The sequence below is a fragment of the Cervus elaphus genome, chromosome 11, assembly GCF_910594005.1.
Source record: "Cervus elaphus chromosome 11, mCerEla1.1, whole genome shotgun sequence".
In the NCBI taxonomy this organism is placed as follows: Eukaryota; Metazoa; Chordata; class Mammalia; order Artiodactyla; family Cervidae; genus Cervus; species Cervus elaphus.
The window spans coordinates 54,519,051-54,539,847 of record NC_057825.1 but is presented as its reverse complement, the minus strand read 5'-3'; the positions used below and the strand labels follow the sequence as shown (position 1 = coordinate 54,539,847).

The 20,797-nt window shown below is 44.6% G+C and overlaps 1 protein-coding gene across 1 annotated transcript in view; it reads right to left on the bottom strand.

The window, feature by feature from the left end:
• The window catches only part of DNAH6 (dynein axonemal heavy chain 6), a 275,358-nt gene that overhangs the window by 80,458 nt on the left and 174,103 nt on the right, over window positions 1-20,797 (bottom strand). The window contains exons 55-58 of the mRNA XM_043917761.1: window positions 19,979-20,175; window positions 18,506-18,709; window positions 15,746-15,871; window positions 11,399-11,563 (exon numbers count right to left, since the gene is read on the bottom strand). Of these exons, the coding sequence (XP_043773696.1) occupies window positions 11,399-11,563; window positions 15,746-15,871; window positions 18,506-18,709; window positions 19,979-20,175 (692 nt within the window). The remainder of the gene's footprint in view (window positions 1-11,398; window positions 11,564-15,745; window positions 15,872-18,505; window positions 18,710-19,978; window positions 20,176-20,797) is intronic.

Below are 20,797 nucleotides of genomic sequence, written 5' to 3'. Positions count from 1 at the left end.
AAAGATTAGTGCTTCCAATGCAGGGGGTGCAAGTTCGATCCCTGGTCAGGGAACTAAGATCTCACATGTCATCTGGTGCAGTCAAAAAGTTTTTTTTTTTTTTTTTTTTTTTTAAGGAGAAAAACTGGGAAAATAGGAAGCAACAATGCATAGGGTATTTGTGAGGCTAAATGGGCTAATAAAAATCACTTATAGTGACTTTCACAATGTTTACCTTTGTTAAAAAGAAGCTATATGGCTTTCACATAGTTTGCCTGGGTTAAAAAGAAACCATTGATACTGGGGTTTTATATACTTTGTCTCATCATACTATTTTTATGAAAAATTGTTGCTATAATATTCTGACATCACTTGGCTAGGGAAACTCGCTCAGTTGTGTCTGACTCTTTGTGACTCCATGGACTGTACCCAGCAAGGCTCCTCTGTCCATGAGATTCTCCAGGCAAGAATACTGGAGTGGGTTGCCATTTCCTTTTCCAGGGGATCTTCCTGACCTAGGGATTGAACCCGCACCTCCTGCATTGCAGTCAGACGCTTTACCATCTGAGCCACCAGGGAGTAAGTCAACAGCAAAAATCATACATGTGGTGTTTAAATGTCATTTATTTTATAAACATTCTTACAAAATTTTAAACAATTTTGTTGACACATAGTTGATTTAAAATGTGTTAGTTTCTGCTACACAGCAAAGTGATTCAGTTTTATACATATACATATATGTAAACATTCACATTCCCTTTTATATTCTTTCCCATTTTATGGTTTGCCACAGTATATTGAATATAGTTCCATGTACTATTCAGGAGGACCTTGTTTTTTATCTACACACATTATTGTTATTTAACCTTCACAGACAAATCCTTGAAGCAAGCTTTATCTCCACTTTAGCTGATTGACTTGATGATCCAAGAAGTGTAATAATCTACCTGCAGTCACAGAGCTCGGATTGGGGAGGTGTGTGATATTCTTCCGAAAGTTAAATAAGTGAGAAACTGAAGGCTGTGAATCAGCACATGAGTAGTGCTCAGTCACTCAGTTGTGTCCGACTCTTTTGCTGCCTTGTGGACTGTAGCCCGCCAGGCTCCTCTGTCCATGGGGATTCTCCAGGCAAGAATACTGGAGTGGGTTGCCATGCCCTCCTCCAGGGGATCTTCCCAACCCAGGGATTGAACCAGGTCTCCTGCATTGCAGGCAGATTCTTTACCATCTGAGCCACCAGGGAAGCCCAAGAATACTGGAGTGGGTAGCCTATCCCTTCTCCAGGGGATCTTCCTAACTCGGGAATTGAACCAGGGTCTCCTGCATTGCAGGTGGATTCTTTACCAACTAAGCTTTCTTAAACCTAAAATGGCCCTTGGGAAGTGAGCTCTGGCAGCGGCTAGGCATTTAAACCCCTTGAGGCTGACAAGCAAAACCCTGACCTAGGCTTTTAAGAGCATTTCCCTCATTTTATGCAAGAAGGGTGTCAATTCAACCTGAATACATCTAGGGAAGACAGGCAGCTATGAGGATTCAGTCATTAAAATGAAATGATACTCTTTGGAATGTTATATTCCAAGATGACTTTTAGTGGGAGTTTTAGAGGAGTGAATTTGAGGAAAATTCCCTTCTCTCACTCCTTGGACGCCACTAGAGAAGGGGTGGGGGCCTCTGGGGCTGGGAAGATCCTGCAGAGCTAGCGGCTGTGCCTGGAGTGGAGGCAGCCCCAGGCTGTGAGGGGGTGGGGAAGGGAAGTGGGGATGGGTAGGTGGGTAGGAGGAGCTGCCCTTCAGAGCTCCCTGTGACGAGGGAGAGAGGAATCCCAGCTGTCTTCTTTTCTGTTACAACTGCCTCCGGCTCTGCAGCACAAGAGGAGGGAATCTTCTGGATCTTACTGCAGTTCAGAGACTTGTGGATGGATGCGGGGTTCACACAGCTCCCCTCAATAGTCTGAGAGCACGAGGAAGGGGACAAGATGCCCCTCCCCCAGAGCTCTAAGTACAGACTCCAGGCATTAGAATCATGACCCTCTGATGTCATTGGTCACCAGAGTTCTCAAGTAGGCCATCTTCTCATTTGAGGCTGTCTGCTGGGCGCCAGCACACTTAGACATTGACAGATCCCCCCACCCCTGGAGGCTCTCAGGCTCTGAGTCATTTCTCAGCCACAAAAAGAGGGGACAGATGGCCTTGGTTCCGAGGAGAGAGAAGAATGATTCAGTTCAGTTGACTGAGTTGCTCAGTCATGTCGGACTCTTTGTGACCCCATGGACTGCAGCACACCAGGCCTCCCTGTCCATCACCAACTCCCGGGGTTTACTCAAACTCATGTCCATTGAGTCGGTGATGCCATCCAACCAGCTTATCCTCTGTCGTCCCCTTCTCCTCCCGCCTTCAATCTTTCCCAGCATCAGGATCTTTTCTTTTTTTTGGAGATGCTATTTTTGTTTGTTTGTTTTTTTTCAGTTATTTTTATTAGTTGGAGGCTAATTACTTTACAATATTGTAGTGGTTTTTTGAGCCAGTTCTTTACATCAGGTGGCCAAAGTATTGGTGTTTCAGCTTCAGCATCAGTCCTTCTGATGAATATTCAGGACTGATTTCCTTTAGGATGAACTGGTTGGGTCTCCTTGCAGTCCAAGGGACTCTCAAGAGTCTTCTCCAACACCACAGTTCAAAAGCATCAATTCTTAGGCCCTCTGCTCTCTTTATAGTCCAACTCTCACATCCATACATGACCACTGGAAAAACTATAGCCTTGACTAGACGGACCTTTGTTGCAAAGCAATGTCTCTGCTTTTTAATATACTCTCTAGGTTGGTCATAACCTCCCTTCCAAGGAGTAAGCATGTTTTAATTTCATGGCTACAATCACCATCTGCAGTGATTTTGGAGCCCTAAAAAATAAAGTCTGACACTGTTTCCACTGTTTCCCCATCTATTTCCCATGAAGTGATGGGACCAGATGCCATGATCTTAGTTTTCTGAATGTTGAGCTTTAAGCCAACTTTTTCACTCTCCTCTTTCACTTTCATCAAGAGGCTCTTTATGTGAGGCTGTCACGGCTAACGCCATGACAAGCAGCCTAGATTAGGAGTAGGCCTGGTTTCCTGGAGTAATATAATTATCAGGCCACCTGGAGCCAGCCAATCAACATATGCCTAACAAGAAAAAGGGAACCTATCAGGGGAAAGCTGAAAGCCCACAAGGACTGGGCCAACAAAAATTACCTTGCAACTGTGTAACCAATCCGTTTGCGCCAACTACCTACTGTGTAACCAATCCACTTGCGCCAATTACCTGCTGCTTACATTTGAATAATTGTACCCAATAAATACCCGAGAAAACTGGGGCTCGGGGCCTTTTCATCCTCACACCCTTGGTGAGGGCAGGAGGCCCTGGCTCGAGTCAATAATAAATTCCCCTATTGCAAGTTGCTTTGTCTCGAGGAGTCTTCTTTCCCGATGGGGGATCCGGACTACGGGCAGACCATTTGGGGGCTCGTCCGGGATCCCTTGACCGGGGAAGAACGCTCTTTGGAACAAAGGGGAAAAAGGACAGGTAATAGCACCGGTGCTCAGGCAGGTCTGGAAAAGTCCGGTGTAAATCCGGGGCCCTGCTGTGAAGCAGGAAGGTATCTGGCACAGGAAGTCCAGTGTAAATCCGGGGCCCTGCTGTGAAGCAGGAAGGTATCTGGCACAGGAGAAAGCTTTCTATCTGGTGAGAAAACTCAGGGGGTCCCGCCCCCCAGTTCTGTGTTGTCAGCTGATGTGTGTCTGTCTGTGTTTTTCTACGCCCTTTCGCGTCTGTATAACTGCTGGCATTGTCTCCTGTCTCGTTGTTCTCTGGTGTGTCGTTGTCTACTTCCTCCTATAAAGCCTTGGAGCCTCATTTCTGTTTCTGAGAGTTTCAGTGAACAGGCAGACAGTTGTCGGGGCACTGACGAGTCCCAGCCAGGGCTACTCCCTGGCGGATTCTGAAGGCCTCCCAACGTCAGCCTCAGTAACGGGAGCCCGAGACGGTGAAACTCTTTTCTTTTTTCTCGTATTCTAAACCGAGAATCTGGCCAAATAAAAACCCGTCTGTGTGGGCACGGGACAGGCACTTAAGAGCCGATAGGGTGCCTGCCACTGGAAGACTCCTGTGAAAGGATAAGGGGGGTCACAGAACGGGATAGAAACCCGTAGGGTGCCTGCCCCCAACAAGAAAACTTCCGTGCAACGACTAAGGCACTCAAATAGTTCCACGAAGCATACCGCAAGCCCAACCTCCTGGCTGCCACCACTCCTGATAGGATTTTTTGGTGGTAATTCTCGGTGACCTTCTTCTGACTCTCGCTATGGGGCAAGGAGAATCTACCCCACTCTCTCTCACAACTGATCATTTCTCGGATGTCAGGGCTAGAGCGTATGATCTGTCGCTACTGGTTACAAAGAGTAAATTAATAACTTTTTGCTCTGCAGAGTGACCCGCCTTCCAAGTTGGATGACCTCCAGAGGGAACTTTTCAACCTTCTATTATTCAGGCAGTGAAAGAAAAAATTATGGCTCCTGATCCCTGGGGCCACCCGAGCCAAGTCCCATATGTTATGGTCTGGCAAGATCTAGTAAAAGATCCGCCCAGATGGTTAAAACCTTTTGTTCACAAACTCCCTGATTCTCCTAATGTACAGGCCCTGATTATGGAAACCCCCACTCCCCCAGAAGAAGCCAAGAAAAACAAGGGCCCAAAACCGGTCTTGCAGGAATCCTCATACCAGAACCTGATTGACTTAGAGACAGAAATTAGGCCCCCGCCATATGCCCCTCCTCCGTTGCAGGTTCCCCCGGGGGTAAGAGCCCCCCTCCCCCCCCCCCCGATGAATCAGAAGGGATAAGAGAACCCCGACCCCAGAGAAGAAATAGAGAAAATAGGGGTGAACAGGATCATGGGGACCCAGAGTTACCTTCATCTACTGTACAGGCACTCCCCATCCAAGTGGGACCAGCTAACCCGGATGGAGAGCGAACCTATCGGTACTGGCCCTTTTCCACGAGTGATCTGTATAATTAGAAAACCCCAAATCCTCCTTTTTTGGAGAAACCCCAAGGCCTCATTAACCTCTTAGATTCCATTTTGTTCACTCATAACCCCACCTGAGATGACTGTCAGCAGCTGTTGCAGGTGCTCTTCACCACGGAAGAACGGGAGCGAATCCTGGCAGAGGTGCAGAAACGGGTCCCGGGGGTCGATGGGACCAACCGCCCAGCCTCATCTTGTGGACGAGGGGTTTCCTCTGTTGCGGCCTAACTGGGATTTTGAGCGAGTGGAAGGTAGAGAGCGTCTCCGAGTGTACCACCAGACTCTAATGACTGGCATTCGGGCCACAGCTAGGAAGCCGACAAATTTGACGAAGGTAAATTTAGTAAGACAAGAGCCCACTGAGAGCCCGTCAGCCTTCCTGGAGAGGTTAATAAAAGCCTTTAGGCAATATACACCTATGGACTCCCCAGGCTGAGGAATCACGTGCTGCAGTTCTACTAGCGTTTGTGAATCAGACAGCCCCAGATATTAGGAGGAAATTACAAAAGACAGAGGGGTTAGGAGAACAGACAATACAAGACTTACTGAAAACAGCTAAAAAGGTATTTAATAATAGAGAAACCCCAGAAGAAAGGGAGGAATGACTTCGTCAGGAAAAAAGAAACTAGCTGAAAAGATCAGGAAAAAAGATAGAGAACATAGGGCAAAAGAAAACCGGAAAAAACAGAGAGAGCTAGCCAAGATTCTTTTTGCAGGGATGAAGGCTGGAACAAAATTGAGGGAGCCTCGAGGCCCCCAAATGGGAAAAAAAGAGAGACCAAAAAGGCAAGCCCTAAAAAAGATCAGTGCGCTTACTGCAAAGAACGGGGGCACTAGAAAAATGAGTGCCCTAAGAGGGACCCGAAGAGAGGAACAACTCAGAGAGAGAGAATTTCCCCTGGAACTTGAGTTCTATATGCGGGAGAAGACAGTGACTAGGGGAGTCAGGACTCGGCACCCCTCCCCGAGTCCTGGGTAACCATACATGTACAGGGAAAACCCGTTGGCTTCATGGTGGACACTGGCGCCCAACACTCTGTTTTAAATCAAAAACTGGGACCAATGTCTAAGAAAACCAGCTTGGTGCAGGGAGCCACGGGGACAAAAAGATATTGTTAGACCACGGAACAGAAAGTAAATCTGGGGACCCATCAGGTGTCCCATTCGTTTTTGGTGATACCAGAATGCCCAGCCCCTCTACTTGGACGAGACTTGTTGACTAAAGTTAATGCTCAGATCCATTTTGACCCTGGGGGAATGTCAGTCATGGATAGACTTAGACAGCCGATACATGTCTTGTCTCTAGCTTTAAGAGATGAATACAGACTTTTTGTGCCTAAGCCCTCAGAGGTTATAACACCAGATATACAACCGTGGGTCCACAAATACCCGTTGGCATGGGCAGAAACAACAAGAATGAGACTGGCTAAACAGAGACATCTGGTGGTCATCGAACTAAAAGCCAAGGCGACTCCTGTGAGGGTGAGGCAATACCATATGAGCCAGGAGGCTCGGCGAGAGATCACTCCCCACATTCGACGGCTCATGGATGCTGGAATTCTCAAGCGGTGCCAATCCCCTTAGAACACCCCCTTACTACCGGTGAAAAAGCCAGGGAGTACGGATTACAGACCTGTCCAAGATCTACAAGAAGTCAACAAGCGGGTGAGTAACATACACCATACTGTCCCCAACCCGTATACCCTCCTGAGCAGTCTGCTGCCTGAGTACACTTGGTACACTGTGTTAGACTTGAAAGATGCTTTTTTTTCAGCCTACCTGTGGCGGCCCAGATCCAAGAGATATTTGCCTTTGAGTGAACTGAGGGGAAAGGCCAACTGGTAGTACAACTAACTTAGACCCGCCTCTCACAAGGGTTCAAAAACTCCCCTACCTTGTTTAATGAGGCTTTGAGTGAACACCTCTATGAATATCGGACTTGCCACCCAGAGGTCATCCTGCTGCAATATGTGGATGACCTTATGTTGGCTAGAACCACAGAGGAGGCATGCAGCCGTGCCACCGGTGACCTCTTACAGACTCTAGGCACCTTGGGATATCGTGCTAGCGCAAAGAAGGTGCAAATATCCCGGCAAGAAGTCACCTATTTGGGGTATAAGATCAGGCAGGGGCAAAGGCGGCTAACTCAGGCCATGAAAAAAACAATATTGCAGATACCAGAGCCCAAGACCCCCCGCCAGGTGAGAGAGTTTTTGGAGACTGTTAGATATTGTAGACTGTAGATCATGGGGTTTGCTGAAAAGGCCCGGCCCTTGTATGAGAAAAGTAAAGAGACCCCAAACTAGACTTAGACTGAGCCAATGAAACAGGCTTTCCAGACACTCAGACGGGCCCTACTAGAAGCCCCAGCCCTTGCCCTGCCTAACCCAAATAAGCCATTCCAGCTGTTTATAGATAAAAAGCAAAGAATAGAAAAGGGGGTCTTGACGCAACAATGGAGACCATGAAAGCAGCCGGTAACATACCTTTCAAAGTGATTGGACCCGGTGGCCTCTGGGTGGCCCCCTTGCCTCCGCATCATTACAGCCACTGCCCTCCTTGTCCGCGACGCCGACAAGTTGATGTATAGACAGCAACTCTGGGTTTACAGCCCCCATGCCATCAAAGGGGTTTTAAAGCAGCTGCCGGGTAAGTAGATCTCCAATGCCCGTTTGACACATTACCAGGCCCTGCTGCTTGATACCCCACGGGTGCGTTTTCAGACCCCTTGCTTCCTGAATCCAGCCACGCTTCTACCTAACCCAGAAAAAGACCGCCCTCTCCATGATTGCAGTGAGATACTGGCTGAGGCCCTGGCGGCTCGAAAAGACTTAACTGATGTGCCGCTAAACAACAGTGAGCTAGTATGGTTCACTGATGGGAGCAGCTATGTAAAAGATAGACAAAAAAAGGCGAGAGCTGCTATAGTTGATGATTCAGGACAATATGGGCTGAGACACTTCCCCCAAACACGTCTGCACAAAAAGCAAAATTGATTGCCCTAATACAGGCTCTGGAACAAGCAAAAGAAAAGCAGACGGGCCCTACTAAAAGCCCCAGCCCTTGCCCTGCCTAACCCAAATAAACACCAGAAAAAAAAAGACCCTAGGACATGGGGCAATCGGGCTGCTGATGCGGCTGCTCGAGAAGCGGCCAGCCGGGACTACGCCGCCCCCATATTAGCCGTGAGACTTCCACCTCCTGGTATAGAGACTCTGCCGCCAGTCCCCGACTATTCCCTCCCTGACCTCATTTAGATCAATGAGGATACCACCCTCCAAAAAGATGACAAAGATAAATGGTACCGAGATCAAAACAACAACCTGATATTGCCTGCCATCCTGGGTCATCACCTATGTAAACACCTGCACACAACTACACACTTGGGAGAAAACAAGACCTTGACACTTCTCCAGACGGCCTGCCTGAGGTTCCCTCTACAAAATACAACTGTACGAGAGATAATCCAGGCTTGCAAGGCGTGCCAGCTGATGAGGACAGGGAAAAAGACAGCACACTAGAACGAGGTACTGAGGGAAAGAGCCAGGACAACACTGAGAGATAGATTTCACTGAGGTAAGACCAGGCAAGTATGGGTATCGCTATCTGTTGGTTCTGGTAGATACCTTCTCGGGGTGGGTAGAAGCCTTCCCCACTAAGAGAGAGACAGCAACAGTGGTTGCTAAAAAGATCTTAAAAGAGATAGTGCCTAGGTACGGGCTGCCAGTGACTATGGGCTCTGATAACGGACCTGCCTTTGTGAGCCAGATTGTACAAGGGCTGGCCCAAGCTCTGGGGACAAAATAAAAGTTACATTGTAAATATAAGCCCCAGAGCTCAAGACAGGTTGAAAAAATAAATCAGACCCTAAAAAAAAACTCTGACAAAGTTGGCAATAGAGACTGGCGGAGACTGGGTGACCCTCCTTCCCTTCGCGCTCTTTCAAGCACGTAACACCCCTTATAAGCTGAATCTTACCCCTTTTGAGATTCTGTATGAAAGACCCCCTCCTGTGTGTCCTATATTCGAAGAAAAATGCCTACCACCCCCTACCTTGAGACAATTTCAGCAAACACTGATGGCATTAAGTAAGGTAATTGGCATGTTTAAAAATTGATTTGAGAGATACACGAGGGTCCAAGCAAGGGGACCATCCCCTCACATAATATTGGCCCGGGTGATTGGGTTTGGGTAAAACGACACCTCCAAAAATCCTTGAGCTCCTTGGCTGAAGTAGTGTTACAAAATAAGAGAGGTTTAGATTTGTTGTTTCTGCAACAAGAAAGATTATGTGCAGCACTGAGAAAAAAATGCTGTTTCTATATCGACCATTCAAGGGTGGTACAAAAATCTTTCCAGAAAGTAAGAGAGAGACTAGCCCAGCAGAAGAGAGAACAAAAAGCCCAACAAGGCTGGTTTAAATCTTGGTTTCAGCGCTCCCCCTGGTTGACCACTTTGATTTCCACCCTCCTGGGTCCACTCATAATATTAATATTGTTACTGACCTTTGGTCCATGCATTTTAAACCGTCTGGTCTCATTTATTAGGGAGCGCCTAAATACCATCCAAATTATGGTATTGAGACAACAATATCAGCCAATATCACAGGGTAAAGAAAAAGATTCCTCTACAAAAGTACAAAGACAGGGGGAAAATGTGAGGCTGTCATGGCTAACGCCATGACAAGCAGCCTAGATTAGGAGTAGGCCTGGTTTCCTGGAGTAATATAATTATCAGGCCACCTGGAGCCAGCCAATCAACATATGCCTAACAAGAAAAAGGGAACCTATCAGGGGAAAGCTGAAAGCCCACAAGGACTGGGCCAACAAAAATTACCTTGCAACTGTGTAACCAATCGGTTTGTGCCAACTACCTACTGTGTAACCAATCCGCTTGCGCCAACTACCTGCTGCTTACATTTGAATAATTGTACCCAATAAATACCCGAGAAAACTGGGGCTCGGGGCCTTTTCGTCCTCACACCCTTGGTGAGGGCAGGAGGCCCTGGCTCGAGTCAATAATAAATTCCCCTATTACAAGTTGCTTTGTCTCGAGGAGTCTTCTTTCCTGATTGGGGATCCGGACTACGGGCAGAACACTTTAGTTCTTCCCTTTCTGCCATAAGGGTGGTGTCATCTGCATATCTGAGGTTATTGATATTTCTCCCACCAATCTTGATTCCAGCTTGTGCTTCCTCCAGCCCAGCGTTTCTCATGATAAACTCTGCATATAAGTTTAATAAGCAGGGTGACAATACACAGCCTTGATGTACTTTTTTTCCTATTTGGAACCAGTTGGTTGTTCCATGTCCAGTTCTAACTGTTGCTTCTTGACCTGCATACAGATGTCTCAGGAGGCAGGTGATGTGGTCTGGTATTCCCATCTCTTTCAGAATTTTCCAGTTTGTTGTGATCCACACAGTCAAAGGCTTTGGCACAGTCAATAAAGCAGAAGTAGATGTTTGTCTGGAGCTCTCTTGCTTTTTCAATGATCCAACAGATGTTGGCAATTTGATCTCTTGTTCCTCTGCCTTTTCTAAATCCAGCTTGAACATCTGGAAGTTCACGGTTCACATATTGTTGAAGCCTGGCTTGGAGAATTTTGAGCATTACTTTGCTAGCATGTGAGATGAGTGGAATTGTGTGGTTGTTTGACCATTCTTTGGCATTGCCTTTCTTTAGGATTGTAATGAAACTGACCTTTTCCAGTCCTGTGGCCACTGCTGAGTTTTCCAAATTTGCTGGCATATTGAGTGCAGCACTTTCACAGCATCATCTTTCAGCATTTGAAATAGCTCAACTGGAATTCCATCACCTCCACTAGGCCCACTTGACTTCATATTCCAGGATGCTTGGCTCTCAGTGAGTGATCACACCATCATAATTATCTGGGTCGTGAAGATCTTTTTTGTATAGTTCTTATGTGTATTCTTGCCACCTCTTCTTAATATCTTCTGCTTCTGTTAGGTCCATACCATTTCTGTTCTTTATTGTGCCCATCTTTGCCTGAAATGTTCCCTTGGTATCTCTAATTTTCTTGAAGAATGATTAGATGATTAGAATTCATTAGAATTAGATGATTCATTAGAATGATTGGAGAGCACAAAAGGAGCGCAGGGAAGTGAGACAGGGTGGGGATTGGGGACCCAGCAGTGGGAGGGATTTGAGTCCCTATCAGAAGGTGAGCAGAAGGGTGACTGGAATCAGTCAGGACACTGAAGAGAAGCGAGTAGAAGATGGTGGGAGGAAGGAGTGAAGAGGAGAAGAGGGATTAGGAGGAGTCATGCCTTTCAGCAAGAGGAGACCCATCACACCAGTAAAATCCTCTCAGGCTGGGGGTTCCAGGCCTGCAGCTTGTACCTCAGGCAGGTAGTGGGGGTTTGGCAGTTTGGTCGTCATGTAGAACTTGAAGTTTTTATCATAATCAATGTCGGAGTCTCCAAGGCGAATCAGCAGTCGTCCACCACTGATGAAAGTCTGTTTCAACAGGATGGGTTCCAGAGCTGGATCCAGGGTTTCTCTAAGCTTAAAATAATAAAAAATAAGTTAAAATAATAAAAAATATATTTTCAAAAGGCATTAAATTCATGGCAGAAACTTTTTCAAATTTCTTATTCAAACTTTACTCTGAACAGGCAAATTTTCAGTGATCTTATGGATACTTCTTAAACTCCTCTCACTGCCTCTAACAGTGTACATTTTCCAGAGTTTGTTTCCTTGATACTCTAGAGATAAGAACATGGGAATGTCATATATTTATCTGGGCTAGATTTATACACAATTCATCAAGAGAAAGCAGCTAAGAAAGAAGAGAAAGTAGCTAAGAAAGAAGAATCCACAGGGTAGTCCTTGAACAGGTCCCAGACAAAGGAAACTCTGTTCACCTTCATGGTTTTTATAGGTTAGGAGCAGGCAAACTCCATTCTGCAGGCCAAATCTGGCCCAATGGGGCCTGTTTTTTTTATAGCTCTTGAGCTAAGAATGGTTCTTACCTTTTAAAAGCATTGTAAAACAAATAAACAAAAACCCCAAAGTAAACAAAACAGAGTATTTGTTCAGAGAATGTTTGTAGACAGATCATGCATACTAAGTTGCTTTAGTCATGTCTGACTCTGTGTGACCCTATGGACCACAGCCCACCAGGCTCCTCTGTCCAAGAGGATTCTCCAGGCAAGAATAGAGTATGTGACCTGAAAAACCCAAAATATCTGGTTCTTCACAGAAAGTTTGTAGATCTCTACTCTACATGAGATTAATTTGTACCCCCCTCAAAGCAAATCTGATTGTTTGTAAGAACATGGACATGTAGACATTTCTAACAACACTTATGATTAACATCTTTATATCAGCTTGTATGATGGGGGCCTGGGAGCTGCCAAAATTTGATGTAATTTATAGCTAACAAGACCTGGACTTCTCTGGTGGCTCAGGTGATAAAGAATCTGCCTGCAGTGTGGGAGACTTGGGTTCAAGCCCTGGGTCAGGGAGATCCCCTGGAGAAGGGAATGACAACCCACTCCAGTATTCTTGCCTGGAAAATCCCAAGGACAGAGGAGCCTGGGGGGCTACAGTCCATGGGGTCACAAAGAATTGGACATGACTTAGAGACTAAGCAACAACAATAGCTAATAAATCTATTTTAAATTGTGATGTGGTACCTGAGCATGCAATTTCTTAAAGCAAAAGTTTATGAGGTAAAAGTTTCCCTTACTACCCACAATACAATTTTGTGCCTTTATACTGTTTTTAATTTTTTTTTTTAATATTTATTTTTTTGGCTGCACTGGGTCTTAGTTGTAGCACGTACAGTCATCTTCTTTTTTGTTGCAGCATATGGGATCTAGTTCCCCAACCAGGGATGGAACCCAGGTCCTCTACACTGGGAGCACAGAGTCTTAGCCACTGGACCACCAGGGAAGTCCCCAGTTTTGTGCTTTTTAAAGTCTATTCTATGACATGTCCCTCATGGAGGAAGTAGATGAAGCTCTGCTTGAGGATTAGTTGGCTACCTGTTCAACACTCTGTTTCCATTCCATCTGATAATGTTTTCAGGTATTTCCTTAATTTTGTCAACATTTAAAAATCTGCATGACAAGGGAAAATAAGATTTCTTTCTACTAAGTGTGACACTGTGATACTTTTGGCACTAAAGCAGAGCTAGTTTTTCTTTTCTACTTTCATGTTGGCTTAACAGACTGAAGTAGTGTTTCTTGTAAGGTGTGTGTAACCTACATTACCTTCGTGGCCTGAAGTATTTAGCTATCAAGCAGATTCTTTAGTGGACTGGATCTTTTGTCACTGAAGTGTTCTGAAGTATTAATATACACCTTGATAGCTAAAAGAAAAATACTCATTAAAGCTGGGCTTCCATGGTGACTCAGTGGTAAAGGATCCACATGCAATGCAGGTTCAGTCCCTGGGTCAGGAAGATCTCCTGGAGAAGGAAATGGCAACCTACTCCAGTATTCTTGCCTGGGAAATCCCATGGACAGAGGAGCTTGGGGCGGGGGGGGGGGGGGTGGGGGGGGGGTGGGGCTACAGTCCAAGGGGTCACAAAAGAATCAGACAGGACTGAGTGATAAAATAAGAACAACGACAACTTGTTAAAGTGACTTTCATCTTCTGGAATCTACTTTTTTAACCTCCCATCCCCTGTAGGGATCAAGTGCATGTGCCAAGCCTCTAGAAAGTAGTGTGTTAAACTGAACCAACTTGATGGAAATAACTACCCATAGGGCTTGTTTTCCAAAGAAAAGTATTTTTTAGAGTGGCACATTTATAAGTCTAACTAGGAATGTTGGAAAGCCGTTTGAAAAGTAACTCAGAGCAAGTTTTGTGAATGTAGTGCTTAAACCACATTCCAGCTTTAAAAGTCGTAACAAGTGCAGATGAATTAAAAATACATAAAAATCTATTCTATCTCATTAAAAGATAGTGATTGAGATTGGTTAACTCTATTTCACACCCATGAATGGGTGGAGGCAAAATTTCAAAATACCACCCCACAAATGTAGAAAGCAGTTAGGTGTATAATCTGAGTGACACCAACTCACAGAAAGCAAGAGAGACTCCCTGCCAAAGATTTTTGGAGATCTCACCCTCTCCTGTAACTTCAGGGTTTAAATGGGGGCCTGGGACCCATTACAGAACCTTGCCCATTTTGGTCAAGGTCACAGCCACACATGGAGGATTCCTCTGCTCTTTGGAGCTCAGACTGGGAGCCAGGTAACTTGCTGTGGATTTTCAAGACAATCAAGGCTGCTCAGATGGTTTACTTCACATTTCTGTGCCTCAGATTCCTCACTGGTAAGATGGGATAACAGTAGTAACCACCTTGTAAGGTGCAGTGTGGATTAAAGAGTTCATACACATAGAACACCAACACCAGAGTCCGGTGTGTAGGAAGCATTCAGTGAGTGATGCGTGCGTGTAAGTTGCTTCAGTTGTGTTCGACTCTTTGCAAGCCAATAGACTGTAGCCTGTCAGGCTCCTCTGTCCATGGAATTCTCCAGGCAAGAATACTGGAGTGGGTTGCCATGCTCTCCTCCAGGGGACCAAACCCACATCTCTTGTGTGTCCTGCATTTCAGATGGATTCTTTATTGCTGAGCCACTGGGGAAGCCCATCAGTGAGTGGCAGCTGTTTCTAATATTAGCCGCAGCATGCCAGGGTTGCGGCTAAGCTGCCCCAGGTCCTTGGTCTGTTCTGAGCTTCTCGCCATTCTGCTGCTGCAGAGATCCTTCTAGACCCAGTTACGCTGAGACTAAGCTCACAGTGTTCATTTACTCATTCTTCTCTTATACAACTAGTGTGGGAAATTAAGTAAATAAACTACAATTGTTACCCAGTTTCTTTTGTGTCCAAGGCTGCTGTGCATGCTGTCCTCTTTGCCTGGAAAGCCCATCTTTCTGAGTTCCCATGGTGAACTCATCATACAGGTCACAGCTTAAATGTTACCATTAGTAACCATGACGGTAGTCAGCTCTCCCCACCCCACCTCCTTATTAGCTATGTCAGCACTGGGTTTATCTCTTCGAAGTCCCTCTTTGTCTCCTTCTGTCTCATTTTCTCTCTTTTTTCTGTTTATTGTCTCTGCCCCCAACTAGATAGTCAACTTATTAAGGGTAAGAACCATCTTTGTATTGTTTGCCATTGATTCTCAAACAATGTGTGTTGAATGAATGAACAGTTTCAAAAACATCCACTCTTGGAGTGATTTGATTCTGAAGAAATAAAGCACAAAGACTTAACAAATATATACTTTTTTAAAAAAATGAAAGTTTGTATCATACCACTTAATTGAATTCTAACTTTGTGTCTAAGTGGAAAGTAATATTTATACTTATTGGGGTGTTTTACTGGCTTCACATCACTGGTGCAAGGAGATATGCCCTGATGAAGTTGCTGCTTTGAATTTCTGGGGCTGTTAATGATCAAGAGTCACACGAGGCCTGAGAATCAGCAGTGTTAGAAGACAGTGACCATCCCACTCAACACCAAAGCAGTGTCTTCCAAAAACTGGTTCAGTAACAGATCATTCCCCATATGAGAGTGTACTGTTTAAGGAGCAAAGCAATTGGTTTGACCAGTTAGAAAAGGGAGCTGACTGGTGTCTTTGTCATAATGTAGGCATTACCTGTACAGGATTTCAGATATGGTCTGAAGGTTGGAAACTAACACAAGGAAAAAAAAAGTGAAAAAGCAAACCTCTTCCAGTAAGACGGGTAAACCAAGTCGGATTGCATTTTCAAGAGTGCGTAAGAAATTACTATCTGTGAGCTTAATGATCTTTAAACCATTTTTGCTTTCTTTGTTTCTTATCCAGCGGTTTGCCTGTATAAGAAAGCATAGAGTAGGACATTTCAGTTTGTAAAAATGTGAAAGTTCTTAAAGTTTAGAAATTATGTTCAATCTAGAAACAAGTTTGAAAGATTTTACACAGCAAAGGAAATATTTTTGTTTAATGCTTTCATTCATTAAACAAAATGAAAAGACAACCCTCAGAATGGGAGAAAATATGTGCAGATGAAGCAACCAACAATGAATTAATCTCCAAAATATATAAACAGCTCATGCAGCTCAATATCAAGAAAAAAACAGACAATCCAATCAAAATATGGGTGGAAGATACAGCGTTTCTCCAAAGAAGATATCAGTTCAGTTTAGTTCAGTTCAGTCGCTCAGTCATGTCCAACTCTTTGTGACCCCATGAATCACAGCACGCCAGGCCTCCCTGTCCATCACCAACTCCCAGAGTTTACCCAAACTCATGTCCATCGAGTCAGTGATGCCATCCAGCCATCTCATCCTCTGTCGTCCCCTTCTCCTCCTGCCCCCAAACCCTCCCATCATCAGGGTCTTTTCCAATGAGTCAACTCTTTGCATGGGGTGGCCAAAGTATTGGAGTTTCAGCTTCAGTATCAGTCCTTCCAATGAACATCCATACAGATGGATAAAAATACACATGAAAAGATTCTCAATATCACTAATTATTAGAGAAATGCAAATCAAGACTACAATGAGGTATCACTTCACACACTTCAGAATGACTATCATCAAAAAAATCTACAAACAATAAATGCTGGAGAGGGTGTGGATAAAAGGGAACCCTCCCACTGGTAGTGGGAATGTAAGGTGGTAAAGCCACTATGGAGAATAGTCTGGAGGTTTCTTAAAAAACTAAAAATAGAGTTGTCATATGATCCAATGACAATCCTACTCCTGGGCATATATCTGGAGAAAAACGATAATTCTAAAATATATCAATGTATGAATCCCAGTGTTCTTGACAGCACTATTTACAATCGCCAAGACATGGAAGCAAACTAAATTTCCATCACAGAGGAATGAAAAAAAGATGTGGTACACCTATACAATGGAATATTATTCAGCCAAAAAAAGAACAAAATAATCCTACTTGCAGCAACATGGATAAATATAAAGATTGCCATACTGAGTGAAGTAGGTCAGAGACAAACATCATATGATACCATTTATATGTGGAATATAAAACAAAAGGGTACTAATGAACTTATTTAGAAAACAGAAATAGAATTACAGATTTAGAAAACAAACATGGTTACCAGAGAGTAAGTGAAAGTGAAAGTGAATTCCCTGTCATGTCTGACTCTTTGCGACCCCATGGACTGCAGCCTGCCAGGCTCCTCCATCCATAGGATTTTCCAGGCAAGAGTACTGGAGTGGATTGCCATTTACTTCTCCAAGAGAGTAAGTAGGGGAGGGATAAATCAGAAGATTGGGATTGACATATACACACTACTATATATAAAATAGATCACTAATAAGAACCTACTGTATAGCACAGGGAAGTCTACTCAGTACTCTGCAATGGCCTATATGGTAAAAGAATCTTAAAAGGAGTGAATATATAACAGATTCCCACTTGAAACTAATACAACTTTGTAAGTCAATTATACTCTGATTTTAAAAAAAGATAAAAGAAAAATCACTCCCCTTGAAAATAAAAACACCTTTTAATTCTAATGTTTGTGATTCTTTTTTGCTGTTGTTCAAACTTGGGACAAATAAAGATTTTTTTTTTTTTTACCATCTAGGTTAAAAAAAAGTTCACACAAGGTGTTCAAGATCCATCTATGAAAATAAAGCTAACACAAGGTGTTCAAGGTTGTTTCCCTTGCTTTCAAATTGACTCCATTTTCTAAACCCCATTTAGAACATGAAGAGATGGTTAGATAGCACCACTGACTCAATGGACATGAATCTGAGAAAGCTCTGGGAGATACTGAAGGACAGGGGAAGCCTGGCGTGCTACAGTTCATTGGGTTGCAAAGAGTCAGACACGATTTAACGATGAAACAACAACCATTTAGAACAACTGATCCAAGGACTTAGGAGTCAGATAACGGAATTCAGTAAATTCCAGGAAAGCTGGCCCCAAATTCATCACGTGAAAGTGAAAGTGTTAGTTGCTCAGTCGTGTCCGACTCCTTGCAATCCCAAGGACTGTAGCCCACCAGGCTCCTCTGTCCATGGAATTCTCCAGGCAAGAATACTGGGGTGGGTAACCATTCCCTTCCTGACCCAGGGATAGAACATGGGTCTTCTGCATTGCAGGAAGATACTTTACCACTAGCACCAAATTCATCATACCCTGAACTCCTCAGAACTCCTCATCATTCTGACTCCTCAGAACTCTTAGGGACAAGGACTATACAGGAATGAATTTCTGCTCCCATAGAAAACAGAAAACAAACAGTCAACTCTCTAAATAAAACCAACCAAAATCAAGTGTGCAGAGCACTTGGACTCTTCCCTTTTTACTTTCTCCATAAGTTGAGGGATGTAAACTAGAAGACATCTTGATGGCCTTGTAGGTTTACGTCCAAGATCTTACAAGTACATTGAAGTCTACGTTTAGAATTTGTAATAGAATGATATTAAGCAGAGTTAATATACTGCTGTTCATCTGGAGCACTGGTTACACACCTGATCTTGGGGATCAATCATCAAAGGCCACCTTCTGCCTTGAGTAACCAGAATGCCATTTTCCGTTGATATCAAGTCCCGGGGCAGCCCATCTGTGTTCCACTGCCGTATTTCATAGGGATCACCGAGAGTGTTAATGAGACTGAAGTCAGGATTGATTGGGATCTCCAGAGACTGACAGTCCTGGATCCAATACTCTATAAGCTGTGGAAGGAAAAAAGCTTACTTGTAAATAAGTTAGGAACACTTAGTAAATGAGGATCCACACAACAAATCCTATCAGGCTCCACAGGCATCCTGGAATCAGAGCCCAGGACATAAGAAGTAGACAAAGAATTAGGAGATCCGGGGGCTAGAACTATACCATTAGCTAGGTGTGACTCTGGGCATGTCATACACGCTGTTGGGACCCCAGGTTTCTCAAGTATAAAACACAGGGGTTGTCATGGTAGTCTTCACTCTGGGGAGAGTCTGAGACCATGTGGAGAAGTTGGGGGTTCCCACAATGACTTTGGGTGATCCTGGGAATTAGCAGGTTAGGCAGAAGGCTGTTAGCATTCACCTCCTTCAATGAGTGGTGCAGACATGCACAACAGGGACCTGTCTCCCCCAATAGCACTCCTGGCCCCCCTTGCTTGATTAGAATCAGTTGACCCCAGAGCTCCTGGAGGGTCTCTATGAGTCTTACGCCAACTAGGTTTTAGAACTCAAGTCAGGGCAAAACAGTTTTTGAAAGGCATTTCATAAAAGTGTTTTGCAATTATCTCCAAATAATCCCTGCTCTTTCCCATTGCTGAGCCTCTGTAGCAGCTTCGCCAATTCAGAACACTTCATCCTGGCTGAATTTGATGCCACTTCTGGTCCTAGGGGTGGGAGACTCCCTGTCTCTTTTTCTTCTCCCGGGTTGCTATGTTGTGTAAGCAAAGCTGTGAGTAACTTTCTAAGGCAGGAGAGGAAAAGGAAGACTGTGTTAAGGAAAGCCTAGGGGTACAGGGGAGTCCCTTGGACTGCAAGGAGATCAACCTAGTCAATTCTAAAGGAAATCAACTCTGAATATTCAATGAAAGGACTGATGCTGAAGCTGAAGCTCCAATACTTTGGTCACTTGATGGGAAGAACTGACTCACTGGAAAAGACCCTGATGCTGGGAAAGATTGAAGGCAGGAGGAGAAGGGGGTGATGGAGGATGAGATGGTTGGATGGCATCACTGACTCAATGGACATGAGTTTGAGCAAACTCAGGGAGATGGTGAGGGACAGGGAAGCCTGGTGTGCTGCAGTTAATGGGGTAGCAAAGTGTCAGACATGACTTAGTGACTGAACAACAACAATAGGGAGGTGGTGGGTAGTGGAATGTAGACCTAAGTTTCCATCATGGAGAACCTCCCTCTAAACTGAGAAAAATGACGCACACATCCTGCCTCCCCCAGTATCAGCTGCTTCTCAGTCCTCATAGGAAGCACGTTTGCTCACCAATTGCCTGTACTGGGCTGTGAAGGCCCCGTAGTAGGCCACACAAGCTGCTGCTATGAACACATTCCCAACGATATTCGATATCTCCTCGTTGAATTTCTGGATGCTTTCTTCCCATCGGACTTGCTCGTCTCCTAACGCAGCCGTCAGCTTTCCAGCACGTACCAGACGTGCTTTGGTCAGTGTCATCGTCTTCGCTAGAATATCGAGTGAAAATCAGGTTATGTCATTCAGTATTTTCCTACAGTATGAGAAGTTTACTCATCTGCTTCTGCTTATAGCAGAATGAGCATTATTTGGTTAATGATGTCAGTATATCTCTAGGAAACCTCAGGCCAATTTAGCCCAAGTTCTCGTTTCAGAGCCACGTCCAAGTTCTTTGAATTGCCTATGCAGAGAGTTCCTTTCATTTTATTTTAAATTAATTAATTTTAAATTGGAGTATAGTTGTCTTACACAGCTGTGTCCGTTTCTGCTGTACCACAGAGTGAATCAGCCATATATATAAATATATCCCATCCTTTTTGGATCGCCTTCCCTTTTAGGTGACCACAGAGCACTGAGTTCCCTGTGCTATACAGTAGGTTCTCCTGGGTAATCTATTTTATGGGGGCTTCCCTGGTGGCTCAGTAAAGAATCTGCCTGCAATGCAAAAGACCTGGGTTGGATCCCTGGGTCAGGAAGCTCGTCTGGAGAAGGAAATGGCAACCCCCTCCAGTATTCTTGCCTGAAGAATTCCATAGACAGAGGAATCCAGTGGGCTATAGTCAATGGTGTCCCAAAGAACCTGACATGAATTTATACATAGTATCAACAGCA